This window comes from Anomaloglossus baeobatrachus, chromosome 6, assembly GCF_048569485.1.
Source record: "Anomaloglossus baeobatrachus isolate aAnoBae1 chromosome 6, aAnoBae1.hap1, whole genome shotgun sequence".
NCBI lineage: Eukaryota > Metazoa > Chordata > Amphibia > Anura > Aromobatidae > Anomaloglossus > Anomaloglossus baeobatrachus.
In genome coordinates this window covers 320649018-320668350 of record NC_134358.1, presented here as the reverse complement: position 1 = coordinate 320668350, position 19333 = coordinate 320649018, and the positions used below count along the sequence as shown (strand labels likewise).

The following is a 19333-nucleotide window of genomic DNA, read 5'->3' as shown; positions in this document are numbered from 1 at the left end:
TAGTTTATTGGCATGTGTATAAATGTCTGTCTGTGTGATTATTTCTTGTGACACCCACTGCCCCTGATGAAGCTAACATAGCGACACACGTTGGGCCAGGTTCTCCACCTTTATTTTCAGATAGGGAATCACCATGATAGGGATTTTCTGCCTATGAGGCATTGCAGTTGCTGTTCTGACTATTTGGTCACAATGCTGCTTGAAAGATAGAATGTCTGTCTCAACATATACCTATTTATAAGATGGTTATATTTCTGTTTCATTATCTGTATTGTTTTACATTTTGAACTATATGGTGATTCTGGTACAATATTATCTTTGAGAGGATTTATTTTGGATTGGGTCTCATTACTATTGTCTTTGGTGTTTTTTTAATATGTCTGCACTCTGTTGTATTTTGTATGTGTGTTTTTAAACTTTTTGATATAAAAATCGTATTATATTATACTAATTCTGGAGTGAGTGCCTTTTGGTCAAGCGCTTTTCTTGTGATTGATATAGTTGGTTTTGCTTGACAGGTGCACCCCCCTATTCCTGATAAATTTACCGTATAAACTATGGCTGTGCACTTCTAATTGTTTTTTCTTATATTTTCATCTTTTAGACCTTTACTAGCTAGCCACGCTGTGGAGTAGTTGGATGCATGTGATGGAGTATTGTCCTGGATGAAAATCATGTTTTGTTTGTTTGTTTGTTTTTTTAACGATACTGACTTCTTCCTGTACTACTGCTTGAAGAAGTTGTCTTCCAGAAACTGGCAGTAGGTCTTGGAATTGAGCTTTACTCCATCCTCAACCAAAAAAGGTCCCACAAGTTCTTCTTTGATGATACAAGCCTATACCAGTACCCCACCTACACCTTGCTGGTGTCAGAGTCAGAGTGGAGCTCTGTGCCCTTTACTGATCAGCCTCTGGCCCATCAAGAGTCACTCAATTCATCAGTCCATAAAACCTTTGAAAAATCAGTCTTAAAATATTTCTTGGCCCAGTCTTGACGTTTTATGTTCCTTGTTCAAAGGTGGTCGTTTTTCAGCTTTCCTTACCTTGGCCATGTCCCTGAGTATGGCACACCTTGTGCTTTTTGATACTCCAGTAACTTTGCAGCTCTGAAATATGGCCAAACTGGTGGCAAATGGCATCTTGGCAGCTTCACGCTTGATTTTCCTCAATTCATGGGCAGTTATTTTGCGCCTTTTTTGCACAACACGCTTCTTGCGACCCTGTTGGCTATTTGCCATGAAACGCTTGATTTGAAGCATGATCACCGACCAAAGTTTGGCAATTTCAAGACTGCTGCATCCCTCTGCAAGACATCTCACAATTTTGGACTTTTCATAGCCTGTCAAATCTCTCTTCTGACTCATTTTGCCAAAGGAAAGGAAGTCGCCTAATAATTAAGCACCCCTTATATAGGGTGTTGATGTCATTACACCACACCCCTCCTCATTACAGAAATGCACATCACCAGATTTACTTATTTGGTAGTTGGCTCTCAAGCCTATACAGCTTGGAGTAGGACAACATGGATAAAAATTATGTGATCAAAATACTCATTTGCCTAATAATTCTGCACACAGTGTATATACAGCTCTGACAAAAATTAAGACCACTGCACCGTTTTGTAAAAAATCAGTTTCTCTACATGTCTGACAGCCATTCCATTCCAGTGTCACTTGAATGATGTGTACTCTGGTTGGAATTCTACTTAATGTGCTTCTGATTAGGTGATCACTTTTACCAAATCTTATTTAACGAGGGAAAGTATAAAAAACACTGCTCTGGTCTTCACAATCCTCTTACAAAAGGACAAGCTGGATGGCAAAACAAGTGGTAGTAATATCTAAAAAGTAATAGGAATGAACAAATAACTTAACCGTGCCAAAAGGCCTTGAAAAGAAAAGTCTAGGGAAAAAAAGGGCTCAATTTTGGCTTTAGAGGGGTACAGTGAGCGTCATGTTCCCTCCATCCTTAAAATTTCTAAGATGGCAGTCCATTACAACAAGTTCAACCAGCAGACACTGGGGCCAAAGCTACAGACTGGCAGAGGGCGAAAGCGACTCTCCATTGTCCTTCATCTTATTGGAAGGTCACTCAGTAACAGCAGGATGACATCAGGTTACCTACAAAAGGAATGGCAAATGGCAGCTGGGGTGAAGTGTATGGCAACAGCAGTTTGTAACAGGCTCCTAGAGGCAGGGCTCAAGTCATGTAAAGCTAGAAAAATGCCTTTCATCAATGAGAAGCATAGGAGAGCCAGGCTGAAGTTTGACAAAGACCATAAGGATTGGACATCGAGGAATTGAGTAAGGTAATCCTCTCTGAGGAGTCTATTTTTCAGTTTTGCCGAACACCTTGTTGTCTAATGGTTAGACGGAGACCTGGAGAGGCATACAAGCCACAGTGCCTTGCACCCACTGTGAAATTTGGTGGAGGATCGGTGATTATCGGGGGATGCTTCAGCAAGTCTGCAATTGGGAAGATTAAACCTTGTGAAGGACGTATGAATCAAGCTGCATACAAGGTTATCCTGGAAAAACAGTTGCTTCCTTCTGCTCAGGCAATGTTCCCCAACTCTGAGGACTGTTTTTTTCCAGGAGGACAATGTGCCATGCCACACAGCTAGGTCAATAAATGTGTGTATGAAGGACCACCACATCAAAACCCTGTCATGGCAGCCCAATCTCCAGACCTGAACCCCATTGAAAACCTCTGGAATGTAATCAAGAGGAAGATGGATAGTCACAAGCCATCAAAAAAAAAAAGAAGAACCGCTTACATTTTTGCGCCAGGATTGGCATAAGGTCATCCAAAAGCAGTGTGATAGACTGGTGGAACGCATGCCAAAACGCGTGAAAGCTGAGATTTAAAAATCCTGGTTATTCCACAAAATATTGATTTCTGAACTCTTTCGGAGTTAAAACATTAGTATTGTTGTTTCTAAATGATTATCAACTTGTTTTCTTTGCATTATTTGAGGTCAGAAAGCAATGCATTTTTTTTTTATTTTGACCATATCTCATTTTCAGAAAATAAATACAAAATTTATTCCATGGAAATTTGAAGACATGTTGTCAGTAGTTTATAGAATAGAAGAAAAATTTACATTTTACTCAAAAATACACCTATGAAGAAGAAAATCAAAAAAACTGAAACTTTTGCAGTGGTCTCTTAATTTTTGCCTGTGCTGTATTATATATATCATAGGAAACCGGCAAGGGAACCCCTGTTTTCATTGTATATTGAACATAACAGGGAGTGATGCTCTGTTTTGCTGGATTTGATTCAATTTCGATATCGGCAAGGGAATCCCTATTTTCATTGCATTATATTAGGGGTTCCCTTGCCGGTATCTAAATTGAATCAAATCCAGCAAAACAGAGCATCACTCCCTGTTATGTTCAATATACAATGAAAACAGGGGTTCCCTTGCTGGTTTCCCATATATATACACATAGACTGTGAAATAAGTTTTGAAAATCACCAGGTTTTTCAAGTAATATTTCTAAAAATTGCTATTGCCATCATAGATTCAAATTGAAGGCATCGAAACTATGAATTAACACATGTGTAATGATATACTTAAATAAATGTGAAGCAACTAGAAATATGTCTTATATTCTAGGTTCTTCAAAGTAGTCACCTTTTGCTTTGATTTCTGCTTTGCACACTCTTGACATTCTCTTGATGAGCTTCAAGAGGTAGTCATCGGAAATGGTTTTCACTTCACAGGTGTGCGCTGTCAGGTTTAATAAGTGGGATTTTATGCATTATACATGGGGTAGGGATCATCAGTTGTGTTGTGCAGAAGTCTCGTGGATACACAGCTGATTGTTCTACTGAATAGACTGTTAAAATTTGTATTATAGCAAGAAAAAAAACAGCCAAGTAAAGAATAACGAGTGGCCATCATTACTTTAAGAAATGAAGGTCAGTCAGTTCAAAAAATTGGGAAAACTTTGAACGTGTCCCCAAGTGTAGTGGCAAAAACCATCAAACGCTACAAAGAAACTGACTCACATGAGGAGCGCCCCAGGAAAGGAAGACCAAAAGTCACCTCTGCTGTGGAGGATAAGTTTATCCGAGTCACCAGCCTCAAAAATCGCAAGTTAAAAGCAGCTCATATTAGAGAACTGGTCAATGCCACACAGTTCTAACAGCAGACACATCTCTAGAACAACTGTTAAGAGGATACTTTGTGCAGCAGGCCTTCATGGTAAAATAGCTGCTAGGAAACCACTGCTAAGGACAGGCAACAAGCAGAAGAGACTTGTTTAGGCTAAAGAACACAAGGAATGGACATTAGAGCAGTGGAAATCTGTGCTTTGGTCTGATGAGTCCAAATTTAAGATTTTGGATCCAACCACAATGTCTTTGTGCGACGCAGAAAAGGTGAACGGATGGACTTTACATGCCTGGTTCCCACCGTGAAAAAATAAGAAATAACGTTTGGAACTCCATTCTATGTCTGAACTGGGTGCAAAAACCTAAAAAAACATCACTATGGGGAGATAAGGTATGCACACCAGTGACTATGTAAGGGGAATATATGTAATAGCAGAAACTGCTGTGTGAATACTGACATGAAAAATTCAATAGCTATATGTAAGAATGAAATGTGAAAAATGGAACCTGCATTACTGCCATGAATATATGAATAAAGAGAAATTTAGCTACTGAATTGATCAATGCAATAGAGCCCCAACACTACGCCAAAGTATTTCTCTACGTTGGGGTCCCTAGCTTGTGTGTGTCCTCTCATGCAGTTAAAAAACTTACTTGTTAGTGGTTTTTCGTTTGTGAACCCTCCCCATACACACCTATTGCCAATCCACATCGTATATATAGCCTGGGTCTCAGCTTCCCATACACGGTAAGTTTTTTAACTGCATGAGAGGACACACACAAGCTAGGGACCCCAACGTAGAGAAATACTTTGGCGTAGTGTTGGGGCTCTATTGCATTGATCAATTCAGTAGCTAAATTTCTCTTTATTCATATATTCATGGCAGTAATGCAGGTTCCATTTTTCACATTTCATTCTTACATATAGCTATTGAATTTTTCATGTCAGTATTCACACAGCAGTTTCTGCTATTACATATATTCCCCTTACATAGTCACTGGTGTGCATACCTTATCTCCCCATAGTGATGTTTTTTTAGGTTTTTGCACCCAGTTCAGACATAGAATGGAGTTCCAAACGTTATTTCTTATTTGTTAGTGGTTTTTCGTTTGTGAACCCTCCCCATACACACCTATTGCCAATTCACATCGTATATATAGCCTGTGTCTCAGCTTCCCATACACGGTAAGTTTTTTAACTGCATGAGAGGACACACACAAGCTAGGGACCCCAACGTAGAGAAATACTTTGGCGTAGTGTTGGGGCTCTATTGCATTGATCAATTCAGTAGCTAAATTTCTCTTTATTCATATATTCATGGCAGTAATGCAGGTTCCATTTTTCACATTTCATTCTTACATATAGCTATTGAATTTTTCATGTCAGTATTCACACAGCAGTTTCTGCTATTACATATATTCCCCTTACATAGTCACTGGTTCCCACCGTGAAGCATGGAGGAGGAGGTGTGGGGGTGCTTTGCTGGTGACATTGTTAGGGATTTATTCAAAATTGAAAGCATACTGAACCAGCATGGCTACCACAGCATTTTGCAGTGGCGCGCTATTCCATCTGGTTTGCGTTTAGTTGGACCATTATTTTTCAACAGAACAATGATCACAAACACACCTTCAGGCTGTGTAAGGTCTATTTGACTAAGAAGGAGAGTGATGGGGTGCTACGCCAGATGACCTGGCCTCTACAGTCACCAGACTTGAACCCAATCGAGATGGTTTGGGGTGAGCTGGACCGCAGAGTTAAGGCAATAGGGCCAACAAGTGCTAAGCATCTCTGGGAACTCCTTCAAGATTGTTGGAAGACCATTTCCGGTGACTACTTCTTGAAGCTCATCAAGAGAATGCTAAGAGTGTGCAAAGCAGCAATCAAAGCAAAAGGTGGCTACTTTGAAGAACTTAGAATAGAACACGTATTTTCAGTTGTTTCACACTTTCTTGTTAAGTATTTAATTCCACATGGGTTAATTCATAGTTTTGATGCCTTCAATGTGAATATAAAAACACACACAGTATATTATATACACACACACACACACACACACACACACACACACACACAAATTCACATACACACAGTGGAGAAAAGAATTTAGTCAGCCACCAATTGTGCAAGTTCTCCCACTTAAAAAGATGAGAGAGGCCTGTAATTGACATCATAGGTAGACCCAAACTGTGAGAAAAAATGAGAAAACAAATCCAGAAAATCTTTTTTGCAAATTATGGTGAAAAAAAAAAGTATTTAGTCAATAAAAAAAGTTTATCTCAATATTTTGTTATATATCCTTTGTTGCAATGACAGAGGTCAAACGTTTTCTTTAAGTCTTCATAAGATTGGCACACACTGTTCGTAGAGCGTTGGCCCATTCGTCCATGCAGATCTCCTCTAGAGCAGTGATGTTTTGGGCATGTCAATGGGCAACACAGACTTTCAACTTCCTCCAAAGGTTTTCTATGGGGTTGTGATCTGGAGACTAGCTAGGCCACTCCAGGGCCTTTATATGCTTCTTACAAAGCCACTCCTTCGTTGCCCTGGCGGTGGACTTGGGATCAATATTACACTGAAAGACCCAGACATATTTCATCTTCAATGCTCTTGCTGATGGGAGGAGGTTTGAACTCAAAATCTCATGATACATGGACCCATTCATTCTTTCATGTACACGGATCAGTCGTCCTGGTCCCTTTGCAGAGAAACAGCCCCACAGCTTGATGTTGCCCCCCCTTGCTTCACTGTAGGTATGGTGTTCTTTGGATGCAAGTTATGGACGAGTTATGTTTCTACCAAACAGTTCTATTTTGGTTTCATCAGACCATATGAAATTCTCCCAATACTCTTCTGCATAATCCAAATGCTCTCTAGCAAACTTCAGACGGGCCCGGACATGTAGTGGCTCAAGCAGGGGGAACATGTGTGGCACTGCAGGATCTGAGTCCCTGGCGGCATAGTGGGTTACTGATGATAGCCTTTGTTACGGTGGTGCCAGCTCTATGCAGGTCATTCACTAGGTCCCCCCGTGTTGTTCTGGGATTTTTGCTCACTGTTCTTGTGATCATTTTGACTCGATGGGGTGATATCCTGCGTGGAGCCCCAGATCGAGGGAGATTATCAGTAGTCTTGTATTTTTTCCTGCTCTCACAGTTGATTTCATCACACTACGTTGCTTGCCTATTGCAGATTCCGTCTTCCCAGCCTGGTGCAGGGCTACAATTTTATTTCTCGTGTCCTTCAACAGCGGTTTGGTCTTCCCCATAGTGGAGTTTGGAGTGTGGCTGTGTGAGGTTGTGGACAGGTGTCTTTTATACTGATAAGTTCAAACAGGTGCAATTACTACAGGTAACGAGTGAAGGATAGAGGAGCCTCTTAAAGAAGAAGTTACAGGTCAGTGAGAGTCAGAAATCTTGCATGTTTTTAGATGACTAAATACTGATTTTCCACCATAATTTGCAAAAAAAATCTTCCCAAATCAGACAAGGTGATTTTCTGGATTGTTTTTCTCATTGTGTGTGTGTGTGTGTGTGTGTGTGTGTGTGTGTGTGTAAGCGCGTGTGTGTGTGTAAGCAATATATACACACACATGTACATACACGCATATTCTATACCCATACTGTATACACACACACACATACATTATCTATACACATACACTTAGATATAGATAGATAAAGATATTGTAAATATAAATATATATACACATATATATATATATATATATATATATATATATATATATATATATATATATATATATATATATATATATATATATATATATATACATATACACACATACACAGTTAGGTCCAGAAATATTTGGAGTGACACAAGTTTTGTTATTTTAGCTGTTTACAAAAACATAGCCTCCTCTTTTTAAAGGGACCAAAAGTAATTGGACAAGGGACTCTAAGGGCTGCAATTAACTCTGAAGGCGTCTCCCTCGATAACCTGTAATCAATGAAGTAGTTAAAAGGTCTGGGGTTGATTACAGGTGTGTGGTTTTGCATTTGGAAGCTGTTGCTGTGACCAGACAACATGCGGTCTAAAGAACTCTCAATTGAGGTGAAGCAGAACATCCTGAGGCTGAAAAAAAAGAAAAAATCCATCAGAGAGATAGCAGACATGCTTGGAGTAGCAAAATCAACAGTCGGGTACATTCTGAGAAAAAAGGAATTGACTGGTGAGCTTGGGAACTCAAAAAGGCCTGGGCGTCCACAGATGACAACAGTGGTGGATGATCGCCGCATACTTTCTTTGGTGAAGAAGAACCCGTTCACAACATCAACTGAAGTCCAGAACACTCTCAGTGAAGTAGGTGTATCTGTCTCTAAGTCAACAGTAAAGAGAAGACTCCATGAAAGTAAATACAAAGGGTTCACATCTAGATGCAAATCATTCATCAATTCCAAAAATAGACAGGCCAGAGTTAAATTTGCTGAAAAACACCTCATGAAGCCAGCTCAGTTCTGGAAAAGTATTCTATGGACAGATGAGACAAAGATCAACCTGTACCAGAATGATGGGAAGAAAAAAGTTTGGAGAAGAATGGGAACGGCACATGATCCAAGGCACACCACATCCTCTGTAAAACATGGTGGAGGCAACGTGATGGCATGGGCATGCGTGGCTTTCAATGGCACTGGGTCACTTGTGTTTATTGATGACATAACAGCAGACAAGAGTAGCCGGATGAATTCTGAAGTGTACATAATATATATACTATAATATACTATCTATCTATCTATCTATCTATCTATCTATCTATCTATCTATCTATCTATCTATCTATCTATCTATCTATCTATCTATATATATATATATATATATATATATATATACTTTCAGTCCAGATTCAGCCAAATGCCGCAAAGTTGATCGGACAGCGCTTCATAGTACAGATGGACAATGACCCCAAGAATACAGCCAAAGCTACCCAGGAGTTCATGAGTGCAAAAAAGTGGAACATTCTGCAATGGCCAAGTCAATCACCAGATCTTAACCCAATTGAGCATGCATTTCACTTGCTCAAATCCAGACTTAAGACGGAAAGACCCACAAACAAATGTGTACAAATCCTACAATTTCTATCAGATATTTTTGTTCAAACCTTCAAATTAAACGTTACAATCTGCACTTGAATTCTGTTGTAGAGGTTTCATTTCAAATCCAATGTGGTGGCATGCAGAGCCCAACTCGCGAAAATTGTGTCACTGTCCAAATATTTCTGGACCTAACTGTATATACACACATACATACACATACATACATGCATACATATAGACACAGACTGTGAGATAAGTTTTGAAAATCACCAATTTTTCAAGTTATATTTCTAAAAGTTGCTATCGACATGGATTTCCACCAGATGTTGGGAACAACCCATCCAATCCACACCAGCAGAGAGATCAAACCCTAGATGTCCATAAATTTAGTGATTGTAATAATGAGAAATGACACAAGGAAACAGTCTTGAACACATGAATTAAGAGGTACAAAAAGCCATGGAAAGAAATGAAACCAGCTGAAATCTAAGCAGTAATTAGAAAGCAATCCTGTCACTTCATAAAAAAAATAATAGCTGGCTAAGGGTACTTTCACACTTGCGTTGTTTTTTTTTGGCGCAATCCGCTGTCTTGGGAAACAGCAGAATCCGTTAACGGATTCCGTTGTTTCCCATAGACTTGCATTGATGATGGATTGTGCCAAAAGTACCTGCGTTGCTTCCGTTGGCCGATGCTCCGTTGCTTACGCCAAGCAGAAGCAACGCAGAATGTAACGTTAAATGCTTGTGTCAAAATGACGCCAACCAACGGATTCCGTTGGTTCCGTTAAAATTTATAATGGTTCCCTATGGTAGCGGATTCTGTTGCCAAGTGCTTAACAACGGAATCCGCTGCTGGATTCCGCTAATTTATACTGAGCATGCCCAGAATGAAAAAAAATGAAAATAAATAAAACAGAGCTGACTGATTCCGTTAGACGGACGCCTAACGGACGCCAAACGGATGCAACGGTCCGTTATTTCACAGGAATCAGCTAACGGATTCCTGTGAAATAACGGACCCGTTGCATCCGTTGACACCACAAAAATAACGGATGCGTCAAAATGACGCAGCAACGGACCCAGCGGATTCAACCCAACGCAAGTGTGAAACTAGCCTAAAGGGAATCTGTCAGGCGCAATATGCAGCCAGAACCATGAGCAGTTCTGGGTGCATATTAGTAATCCTGCCTCATCGTCCCTGTATACACAAGCATAGGTAAAGTGATCTTTACAAAAAGTATTTCTAAAGATCTTTTATCTCATGCTAATGAGTGCGGAGACTAGTCCCACGGGTGTTATAACCCCCAACAAGCCACCCTCTTAGCATGGTAGCATGCCCACAGGAGTGTACCAACATGCTATTCAAAGCAGCGTCACCAGCGGTGCCGTGCGTAACTATGTTCGCTGTGACTGCGCTTCTGAATGCCGAGCACTTCCGGTCATGCACAGTATGAAGACGGGTGTACGCGTCCCAGCTTCAGAGAGGTCTACTGCACATGACTACAAGTGCCTGGCATTCAGAAGCGCAGTCACAGCGAACACTGGTGAGCTGCATTGAATAGCATGTTAGTATGCCCCAGTGGGGGGGCAAGCATGCTAAGAGGGCGGCTAGTCAGGGGATATAATGCCCTTGGGACTAGTCCCTATGCTCATTAGCATAAGATAAAAGATCTTTAGAAATAATTTTTCTAAAGATCTCTTTATCTGTGCTAGTGTATACAGGAACAGTTAGGCAGGAATTACCAATATGCAGGCAGAACGGTTTGTGGTTCTGGGTGCATATTGCACCTACAAGGTTCCCTTTAAACTGATAGCCTCTAAAAAAGGTGCCTCATTACCAATGTGCCACACAAGAAACTTTTCATGATGGGTAAACAAGTGAGTTGTCAAATCTTTGCAACTTTATTGCTGTAAAATATACTGATGACATTTGTTACAGAATCATTTGTATACTTCTGAAGGTTCCAGTTAGCACTGTTGGGGCCATAATGTACCAGTGGAAAGAACATCATTTCACCATAAATCAGTTATGACCAGGTGCTCCCCACAAGTCCAAGAGCCATGGACCATCTGTGGAGAGCTACAGAAAGACCTTTAATCACCAATAATTATAGTTTCAAAGAAAATAATGTTATGCACTCAACCTCCATGCATGTTCACCATGCAAGACATGATTAGCGAACAAAAAAATACAAAAAAACAACACGTTCCAGGATAATGAAGATGAAATAAGGGTGGACATTTCAGCTAGAAAGGTTCCCAAACACAAAGTCAAGGAAGCTCAATTGGTTTCAGAGAAAGAACATAAAGCTGCTAGAATGCCCCAGCAAATCACCTGACCTGAATCCAATAGAAAATGTATGGAAGAAATTAAAGCTCATAGTTCATAGAAGGAGCCCATGATTCAGGATTTGAAAAGTATTTGTGTGGAAGAAAGGTCCGAAATCACACCTGAGCAATGATTAGTTTCTCCATACAGGAGGCATCTTGAAGCGGTCTCATAACTAACAAAGGCTTTTGTACAAAGTATTAAATACATTTTTGTAAGCTTGCTAAATACTTATTCCCTGTGTAATTTTTCTTTATCACACATAACGATTTTTGGAAAGTGATTGTTTAATTTCTTTGACTGTGTGGATTGGATGGGTTGTTACAGACATCTGGTGAGAAATTAATGTAAATAGCATCTTTAGAAATATTTACTTAAAAAAATTGGTGACGCATTTGTGATGGGCGTTCGTTGGTACAGGAGTACACCCTCTGTGCCAAGGGACGCATACACTGCTTTGAGGGGCATAAATAAGAGACTACCTGGTCTTTACTAGAGCCCTTGGGTGGTGAGGTTAGGCTTGAGTCGCAGGCAGCCACCAGGTACCACGCCCAGGGCAGTCCTGGGCCAGTGACAGCTGTCAGGGTACAGGAGATGTAAGACAGAACCCTGAGACAAGTGACAACAGAACAGGTACAAGGTACAGACTAGGACTAAAAACAGGAGGCAAGCCAGGGTGCAACCAGGAGGGAAAAACAGACAAAATGGAAACTTAAGTGGACTGACCAGGCAGACAGGCATATCAAGATGAAATACAGGACAAGTGAGAAGAGAACACAGACAGAGCTTGCAAGCATATAGAAATAAACCAAATTAAACTGTCAGACAGGCGGGCAAATAAGACTGAACTTGTGAGCAACATTACACAGTATGACTGATTACTACAGACTAACAGGCAGCAGAGATACTGACTGACAAATGATGGCTAAAGACCGCTGACAGGCAGGTAACGGATAGGAAATGCACAGGAGTGACACAGAAGTTCAACAACCACAGAACAGAAGGTCCTAGACCTGGGGCAGATTGCAAACAGGACTCCAGAGTTCAAGCAAACTAAGTGCCGCACAGTCCTTCAAAGATCACATGAGGCAAGTCTCCATCAGTAAATCAAAATTAATATCAGGGCCCAGGTCATTGTCAATCAAGCGCTTAAATAGGTGCAAGAAGTTCATCAAGTATCTGAGCGCCAGGCTGCCTGTAAAGCCTGACATGGAGCGGAACCAAAAACATGGGAGGAGCGCAAAGTGTTCAATATTATGTCACCTGCTGTAAGTTTACGGCTCCATGGCCATGTTTAAAAGGATTTTGGGTGAAAACCCAACACCGCAAACCTTCCACAATGTAAAGTGCTACTCATTGCAATTGAAATTTTCATAGTCTGAACACACATTCAGGGAGGAGGGGGTCATGAAAGCTGTATAGAGGAATGTGCACATGGCACATTACAAAACAAAAAACAGTGCCTCAGGTGTAGCAATGTCAGGGGTTGGTCTAAAAAAATTGCCCTGAAACATGACTGAATTATGCGGTGCGGCACAACTCTAGTCCATATATTGTCGTATACGAAGCTGCTGCCCCATTACCTCTTTTAGTATAGTATAAACCAGACCAGCGGTTTAATATGTAGGAGAGGAGCGAAAATACTGCGCATGCTTAGTCGCAGTTCAAGGAAGATTTTACTCAAATTGCTCCAAAATGCACAGAGTTTTATAAATAATTTACCAAACTAAAACAAAGTACAATTAAAAAGTGGAACACCATTTACAAGAGCCCAACTAGACTAATCTATGCAAAGAGCATCTACTTCATGAAGCTACTGTCCAGTCAGAGCAGAAAACATGTTGTGTAAAGGAACCTACCTGGGTGCTTGCCATGGGAATTCATACCTACTTGGTGAAAGGTTCTGCTATACAGTAGAATCTACTATGTTTAACACTAGAAGTCCCAGAAATTTCGAGCTTCCCCTTGAAGTCCCGAAAGAGGGTCAAATGACCCTTCGTCCAAACTGACAACTGACAACTCTGATGGCTCCAATTAGCATCCTTTCATTTGTAAATGTGGCCATTGCCTGAGGAATCTGCAGGGGGCAATTGTGTTGATCCACCTCAACAAAGTATGTTTGCTAAAATCATTCAGGTCATTCGACCCATCTCTGGGTTCCAAAAGGTAGAAATGTTAAATGACCTCTCTCTGGGACTTCTAGTGTTAAGAGGCCCCAAGTAAACGCCATATAAGCAACGTTTTGAGCTTGGACTAAGAACTCCATCAGCTGTTGGTCGTTCATACGTACACCATTCTGTACACGGTGTAGAGCTTAATCTCCTTGGGCTCTTGTAAATACAGCAGTGTGTTCCAATTTTCATCATTTTTGTTTACTTTTAGTATTTTAAGCATTTTATTTCATTAAAAAATGTGGACACGTGAAGAAAATCAACATGAACTTTTCTTAGGCTGCTTTCACACATCAGTTTTTTTGCATCAGGCACAATCCGGCTCAAACCTATGCAATGGATGTGGCGAATAAAACGGATTCGTTGCGTAAGTTTTTCCATGCGGCCCGTCAGTTTTTTGATGGATGCGGCTTGATACTGAGCATGCGCAGTTCAAAAAACCGCATCCGGCGGCCGTATGCGGTTTTTGCCGCAGGACGCCGCATCCGGCGTCCATAGGCTTGCATTGTAAATCGCGCCGCATCGCGCCAGATCCAGCGCGATGCGTTTTTTTCACCGCACAAAAAACAACGTGCCATGCAACGTTCCATCCGGCCGCTGTATGGGCTAAATATGCAGCATCCGGCAAAAACCGGACACAACGCAAGGCCATGCGGCACAATACGGCGCTAATGCAAGCCTAAGCGGGAAAAACGCAACCGGCGGCAAAAAAATACGGTTGCGTTTTTTCTGCAAAGCGCCGTATTGTGCCGCTCAGCAAAAAACGGATGTGCGAAAGCAGCCTTATCTCCTTCTAAACATGTGGAATAAAGTTGACCTAGTAAAAAAAAAAAAAAAAAACATGAAGAAAAGAATCTGTAAAGGGATTGTAAAAAAAAAAAAAAAAAAGAAGAAAAAGAAAAAGAAAAAAGAAAAAGAAAAAGAAAAAGAAAAAGAAGAAGAAAAAGAAGAAGAAGTATAGTTCATTAACACTACATCTGATTCTGGAAAAAAGAACAAAAAACAAAACAAACAATAGAAAATAGAAACAATCCCTTGTGCAGCTATGTGGACAGAAAATAAAACATGTTTGCTATAAAGGGGTTAACAGAAAATAACCATAATACAGATGGAATATAGGAGAATGTTTTAAACAGAACTGTATTGCATATTACATTGCAGCTGCCTATTTCTAAGTGAGATTTTTTTTTTTCACACATCAAGTTTGCTCAGAAAAGGAATAAATTCAACACTTTCAGGAAAAAACAGGGACATATGACTGTTGTATCATGGAGAACGCTGCTTTGGTGATGGTATATAACTCCATACCTGGGAGGCAGATCCAAACTATACTGATCGGCATACAGTTAGGTCCAGAAATATTTGGACAGTGACACAAATGTTCACATTTTACCTGCTTACCAAAACATTTTTAATACAGAGTTATGTAATCAATGTGTGTTTTAAGAGCATATTCTGAGATTTAATGTGAGGGTGTTCACATCCCAATTGGAGTAAGTGTTTAGCAATTACAGCTCTTTAACATGTAGTTGCATCTTTTTCAAGGCACCAAAACGTAATTGGTTCCCTTTAAAGATCTTTTGACATAATTGTCCAATCACCAGGATTTTCGTATATAAGGTAAAGCCAGTGCTATACTGGCACTATCAAGCTGATTCTATACATACCTGTAGTGGTCAGCTCGGATGAATAGGTATTGAAAACACAAGCAAGTTTATAAGATCAGCAGCTTCTTAAGTGACAGCAGCTGAGGATCAGATAATAGCTGGGGGAAGGGGTATTCATAGTTATCCCCTCCCCCTGTTAGAATTAGCATAAGTATGATACAAATCGATTTAATTTTTCACTAGCAAGACCTGAGAGAGGTCCTGCTCGTAAGGCCTCAGCCAACATGGCGAAGTCCAGGAAGCAACATTTTTTTGTTGGTTGAGGCCCTGCCCCTTCTGGTCACATGGGTATGACCTCACACAGATCCTGCTAGTGAAAAATTAAATCAATGGTATAATACTTATGCTAATTCTAACAGGGGGATAACCATGAATACCTCCCCAGCTATTATCTGCTCCTCAGCTGCTGTCACTCAAGAAACTGACAATTTTATAAACTTTACTTTCTTAGATTTCAAAACCTACACATCCGAGCTGACCACTAAAAGGTATGTATAGAATCAGCCTGATAGTGCCAGTATAGCACTGGCTTAAGGTTATATAGGAAAATCCTGGTGATTGGTTCCCTTTAATGGGCTGTGTGTGCTATTCCCTCATTAATCTATTATCAATTAAGCAGTTAAAACGGTCTGGAGCGGATTCCAGATGTGGCATTTGCATTTGGAAGCTGTTGTTGTAAACCCACAACATGCAGTCAAAAGAGACCTCAATGGAGAAAAAACAGATCATCACTGGGCTGGATAAAGAAAATTCCATCAGAGAGATAGCAGAAATGTTACGGGTGGACAAATAAACAGTTTGGTATATTCTGAAGAAAAAGAGCACACTGGAGAGCATGGGTACTCAAAGAACCCTGGACGTCCAAGGAAGAAAATAGTGGTAGATGATCACAGGATCCTTTCATTTGTAAAGGAAAACCCTTTACAACTTCCACCCAAGTGAAGAACACTCTCCAGGAAGTGGGTGTTTCAGTATCTAAGTCTACCATAAAGAGAAGAGAGAGAGCAAATACAGAGGGTTCAACAAAAGGTACAAACCATGAGTCAGCCTTAAAAAAGAAAGGTCAGATTATACTTTGTTACTTTGTCAAAAAGCATCTAAAGAAGCTAGCACAGCTCTGGGAAAGCATTGAATGGACAGATGAAACTAAGATCAACCTATACCAGAATGCTGGGAGGCAGAAAGTATGGAAAAGGCTTGGAACAGCTCATGATCCAAAGAACACCACATCCATTGTAAAACATAGTGGAGGCAGTGTGATGGCCGGACATGCATGGCTTACAATAGCACTGGGTCACTAGTATTTATTGATCTTGTGATTGAAAACAGAAGCAGCCGGATTAATACTGAAGTATACAAGACTATACTTTCTGCTCATTTTCCACCAAATGCAGCAAGGTTGATTGGATGGCGCTTCACTGTACAGATCGAAAATGACCCAAAATATACTGTGAAAGTAACACAGGAGTGGAACATTCTTCAATGGTTGAGTGAATCACCAGATCTCAACCCCATCGAACATGTATTTCACATGCTTAATATAAAACTTAAGGCAGAAAGATCCACAAGCACGCAGCAAACTGAAGTCAGCTGCAGTAAAGGCCTGGCATAGAATTGCAAAGGAGGAAACCCAGCGTTTGGTGACGTCCATGGCTTACAGACTTCAGGCATTCTACGAAGAATTAAAAATGAACATTTTATTTATGGTAAAGTAAATTTGTAAAATTACTTTTGAGTCCATGAAATGAGGAGGTTTTGTAGAAAAATGGTTGTAATTCCTATTTTTTTTTCAACCCCTTTAATTAAACCTCAAAGTCTACATAATTGCATCTCAGTTGTTTAATTTGAAACCAAAAATTGTGGCCTGTAGAGCTGAAATCAAAGATCCGGTCACTGTCCAAATATTTCTGGACCAAACTGTATATGGCTATTAGATCTAGAATAACAAAGGGCTGTATTTTAACCTGTTACCAACAATGGACGTACTGGGTACATCCTGCCATATAGTGTACATGTTTATATCACATGTGTATGTATAAATGAGGCCTAATTTAAAGTCTTTCCTAAAATGAAGCCAGTTATGGTTCTGATAGGGATACTGATGTTACATGACCACATTGTGGATCTATATTTCGCATACTTGCAAACTGACTTTTAGACAATAAGACTTAGTATTTTGCATCCTTTTCTAAAGTTGAAATAAGGAATGTGTATAAAGGTAGCAGTGTCGGTAACTGGTGTGATGCTGTAATGCATTTTATGAAGTTACTTTTACTTTTCTGTCAATTACCCAAATCTTGCAGTGCCTACTACATGGTATTTTGCTTATTTTTATTAACTGCATCCAATGGACACTCATACGCTAAATTTCCTTCTTGAAAATCCCTTGTCTGAATGGCTGCACATTTACCAAGCAATATAACATGCCACTTATAGTCAATATGATATACATGAGAACTAGGTAACAATAAAGAATAAAGCTTCATTTACACTGGAGACCATTTTCTCCAACAAGATGCAATCCAAATAATAGATGCTGTAAGTAATTGGATGACTGCATATCGTGACTTTGGGAAGCAGATTATTAATTAAAGCCTAATTCTGAAGAGTAGCCTCTTAGACATTCCTGTTCTAATTTATATTTTTATCACAAATCCCTGTGGTTTCCCAACATGATCTACTTCTGTACAAGAAGAAGTGAGCAGAGACAAGGAAGATACATACCGGCACTTGGGCAGCGTCCATGTACTGAAGGCCAAAATAATCAGTTTCCACTAAGTCCAAATGGTATACAATCTGGTCAAATAAATCCTGCCCTTTGGCTTGTTTCTGAAATAAAGAAGAGCACACTTTAGTAAGTCATTTGTGGTTATGATCTGGTCATGTTTCTGCACTTGTCAAAAAAATGTTGGATGATCCACATTCAAAATAGTGACTACAAATAAAGTCGCTTTTTATAAAATGTTACAAACGATGCCGTTGCGTGTGACACCTATGAGCGATTTTGCATCGTCGCAAAAACGTGCAAAATCGCTCATCAGTGACATGGGGGTCCATTCTCAAAAATCGTTACTGCGGCAGTAACTAAGTTGTTTCTTGTTCCTGCGGCAGCACACATCGCTCTGTGTGACACCGCAGGAACGAGGAACCTCTCCTTACCTGCCTCCCGGCCACAATGCGGAAGGAAGGAGGTGGGCGGGATGTTACGTCCCGCTCATCTCCGCCCCTCCGCTTCTATTGGGCGGCGGTTCAGTGACGCAGCTGTGACGCTAAACGAACCGCCCCCTTAGAAAGGAGGCGGTTCGCCAGTCACAACGGCGTCGCCGGACAGGTAAGTAGTGTGATGGGTCTGGGCCATGTTGTGCAGCACGGGCAGCGATTTGCCCGTGTAGCACAATAGATGGGAGCGGGTACCCACGCTAGCGATATCAGTACCGAGATCGCAGCGTGTAAAGCGGCCTTTAGTATAAGAAGCTTATGTGTGAGTGAGAGTCAGAAAAGACAGACAGCCGGGGAAAGAGACAGAGAGACAGACACAGAGAAAGAGAGAGACACAGAGATAGAGACACAGAGATAGAGAGAGACAGAGACTGATACAGAGACAGACAGAGAAACTGATACAGACAGTGACAGATACACAGAGACAGACAGACAGAGACAGACAGAAACTCGGAGAGAGATAGTTACTATCCTGGGCAACACCCGGGTACTACAGCTGGTATAGTATATAAAGTCAAGAGGAGTGCAGACAAGCCAGAGAACACTACTTAGCGCCAGCCACTTTCTAAAGCTTCATGCTGCCCATTGTTAGAATAGCCAGGGGGAAAAAAAAAAAAAAAAAAAAAGAAGGACAGGTTCCAATTAAAAAGGGATGAATATGGAGCATTTATCACCTACTCACAGGACTCTCACACCGCAAAAATGGGCATCTTGTGCCCACTCCTGAAAGGAGCAATGGTCATCCATGCACGATATCTACCACTAAATT

The 19333-nt window shown here is 40.6% G+C and overlaps 1 protein-coding gene across 2 annotated transcripts in view; it reads right to left on the bottom strand.

Moving 5' to 3' along the window:
* The window catches only part of EPB41L4B (erythrocyte membrane protein band 4.1 like 4B), a 506865-nt gene that overhangs the window by 367460 nt on the left and 120072 nt on the right, over positions 1-19333 (bottom strand). For both annotated transcript variants that reach the window (XM_075314928.1, XM_075314927.1), the window contains exon 2: positions 18070-18174. In XM_075314928.1, the coding sequence (XP_075171043.1) occupies positions 18070-18174 (105 nt within the window). The remainder of the gene's footprint in view (positions 1-18069; positions 18175-19333) is intronic.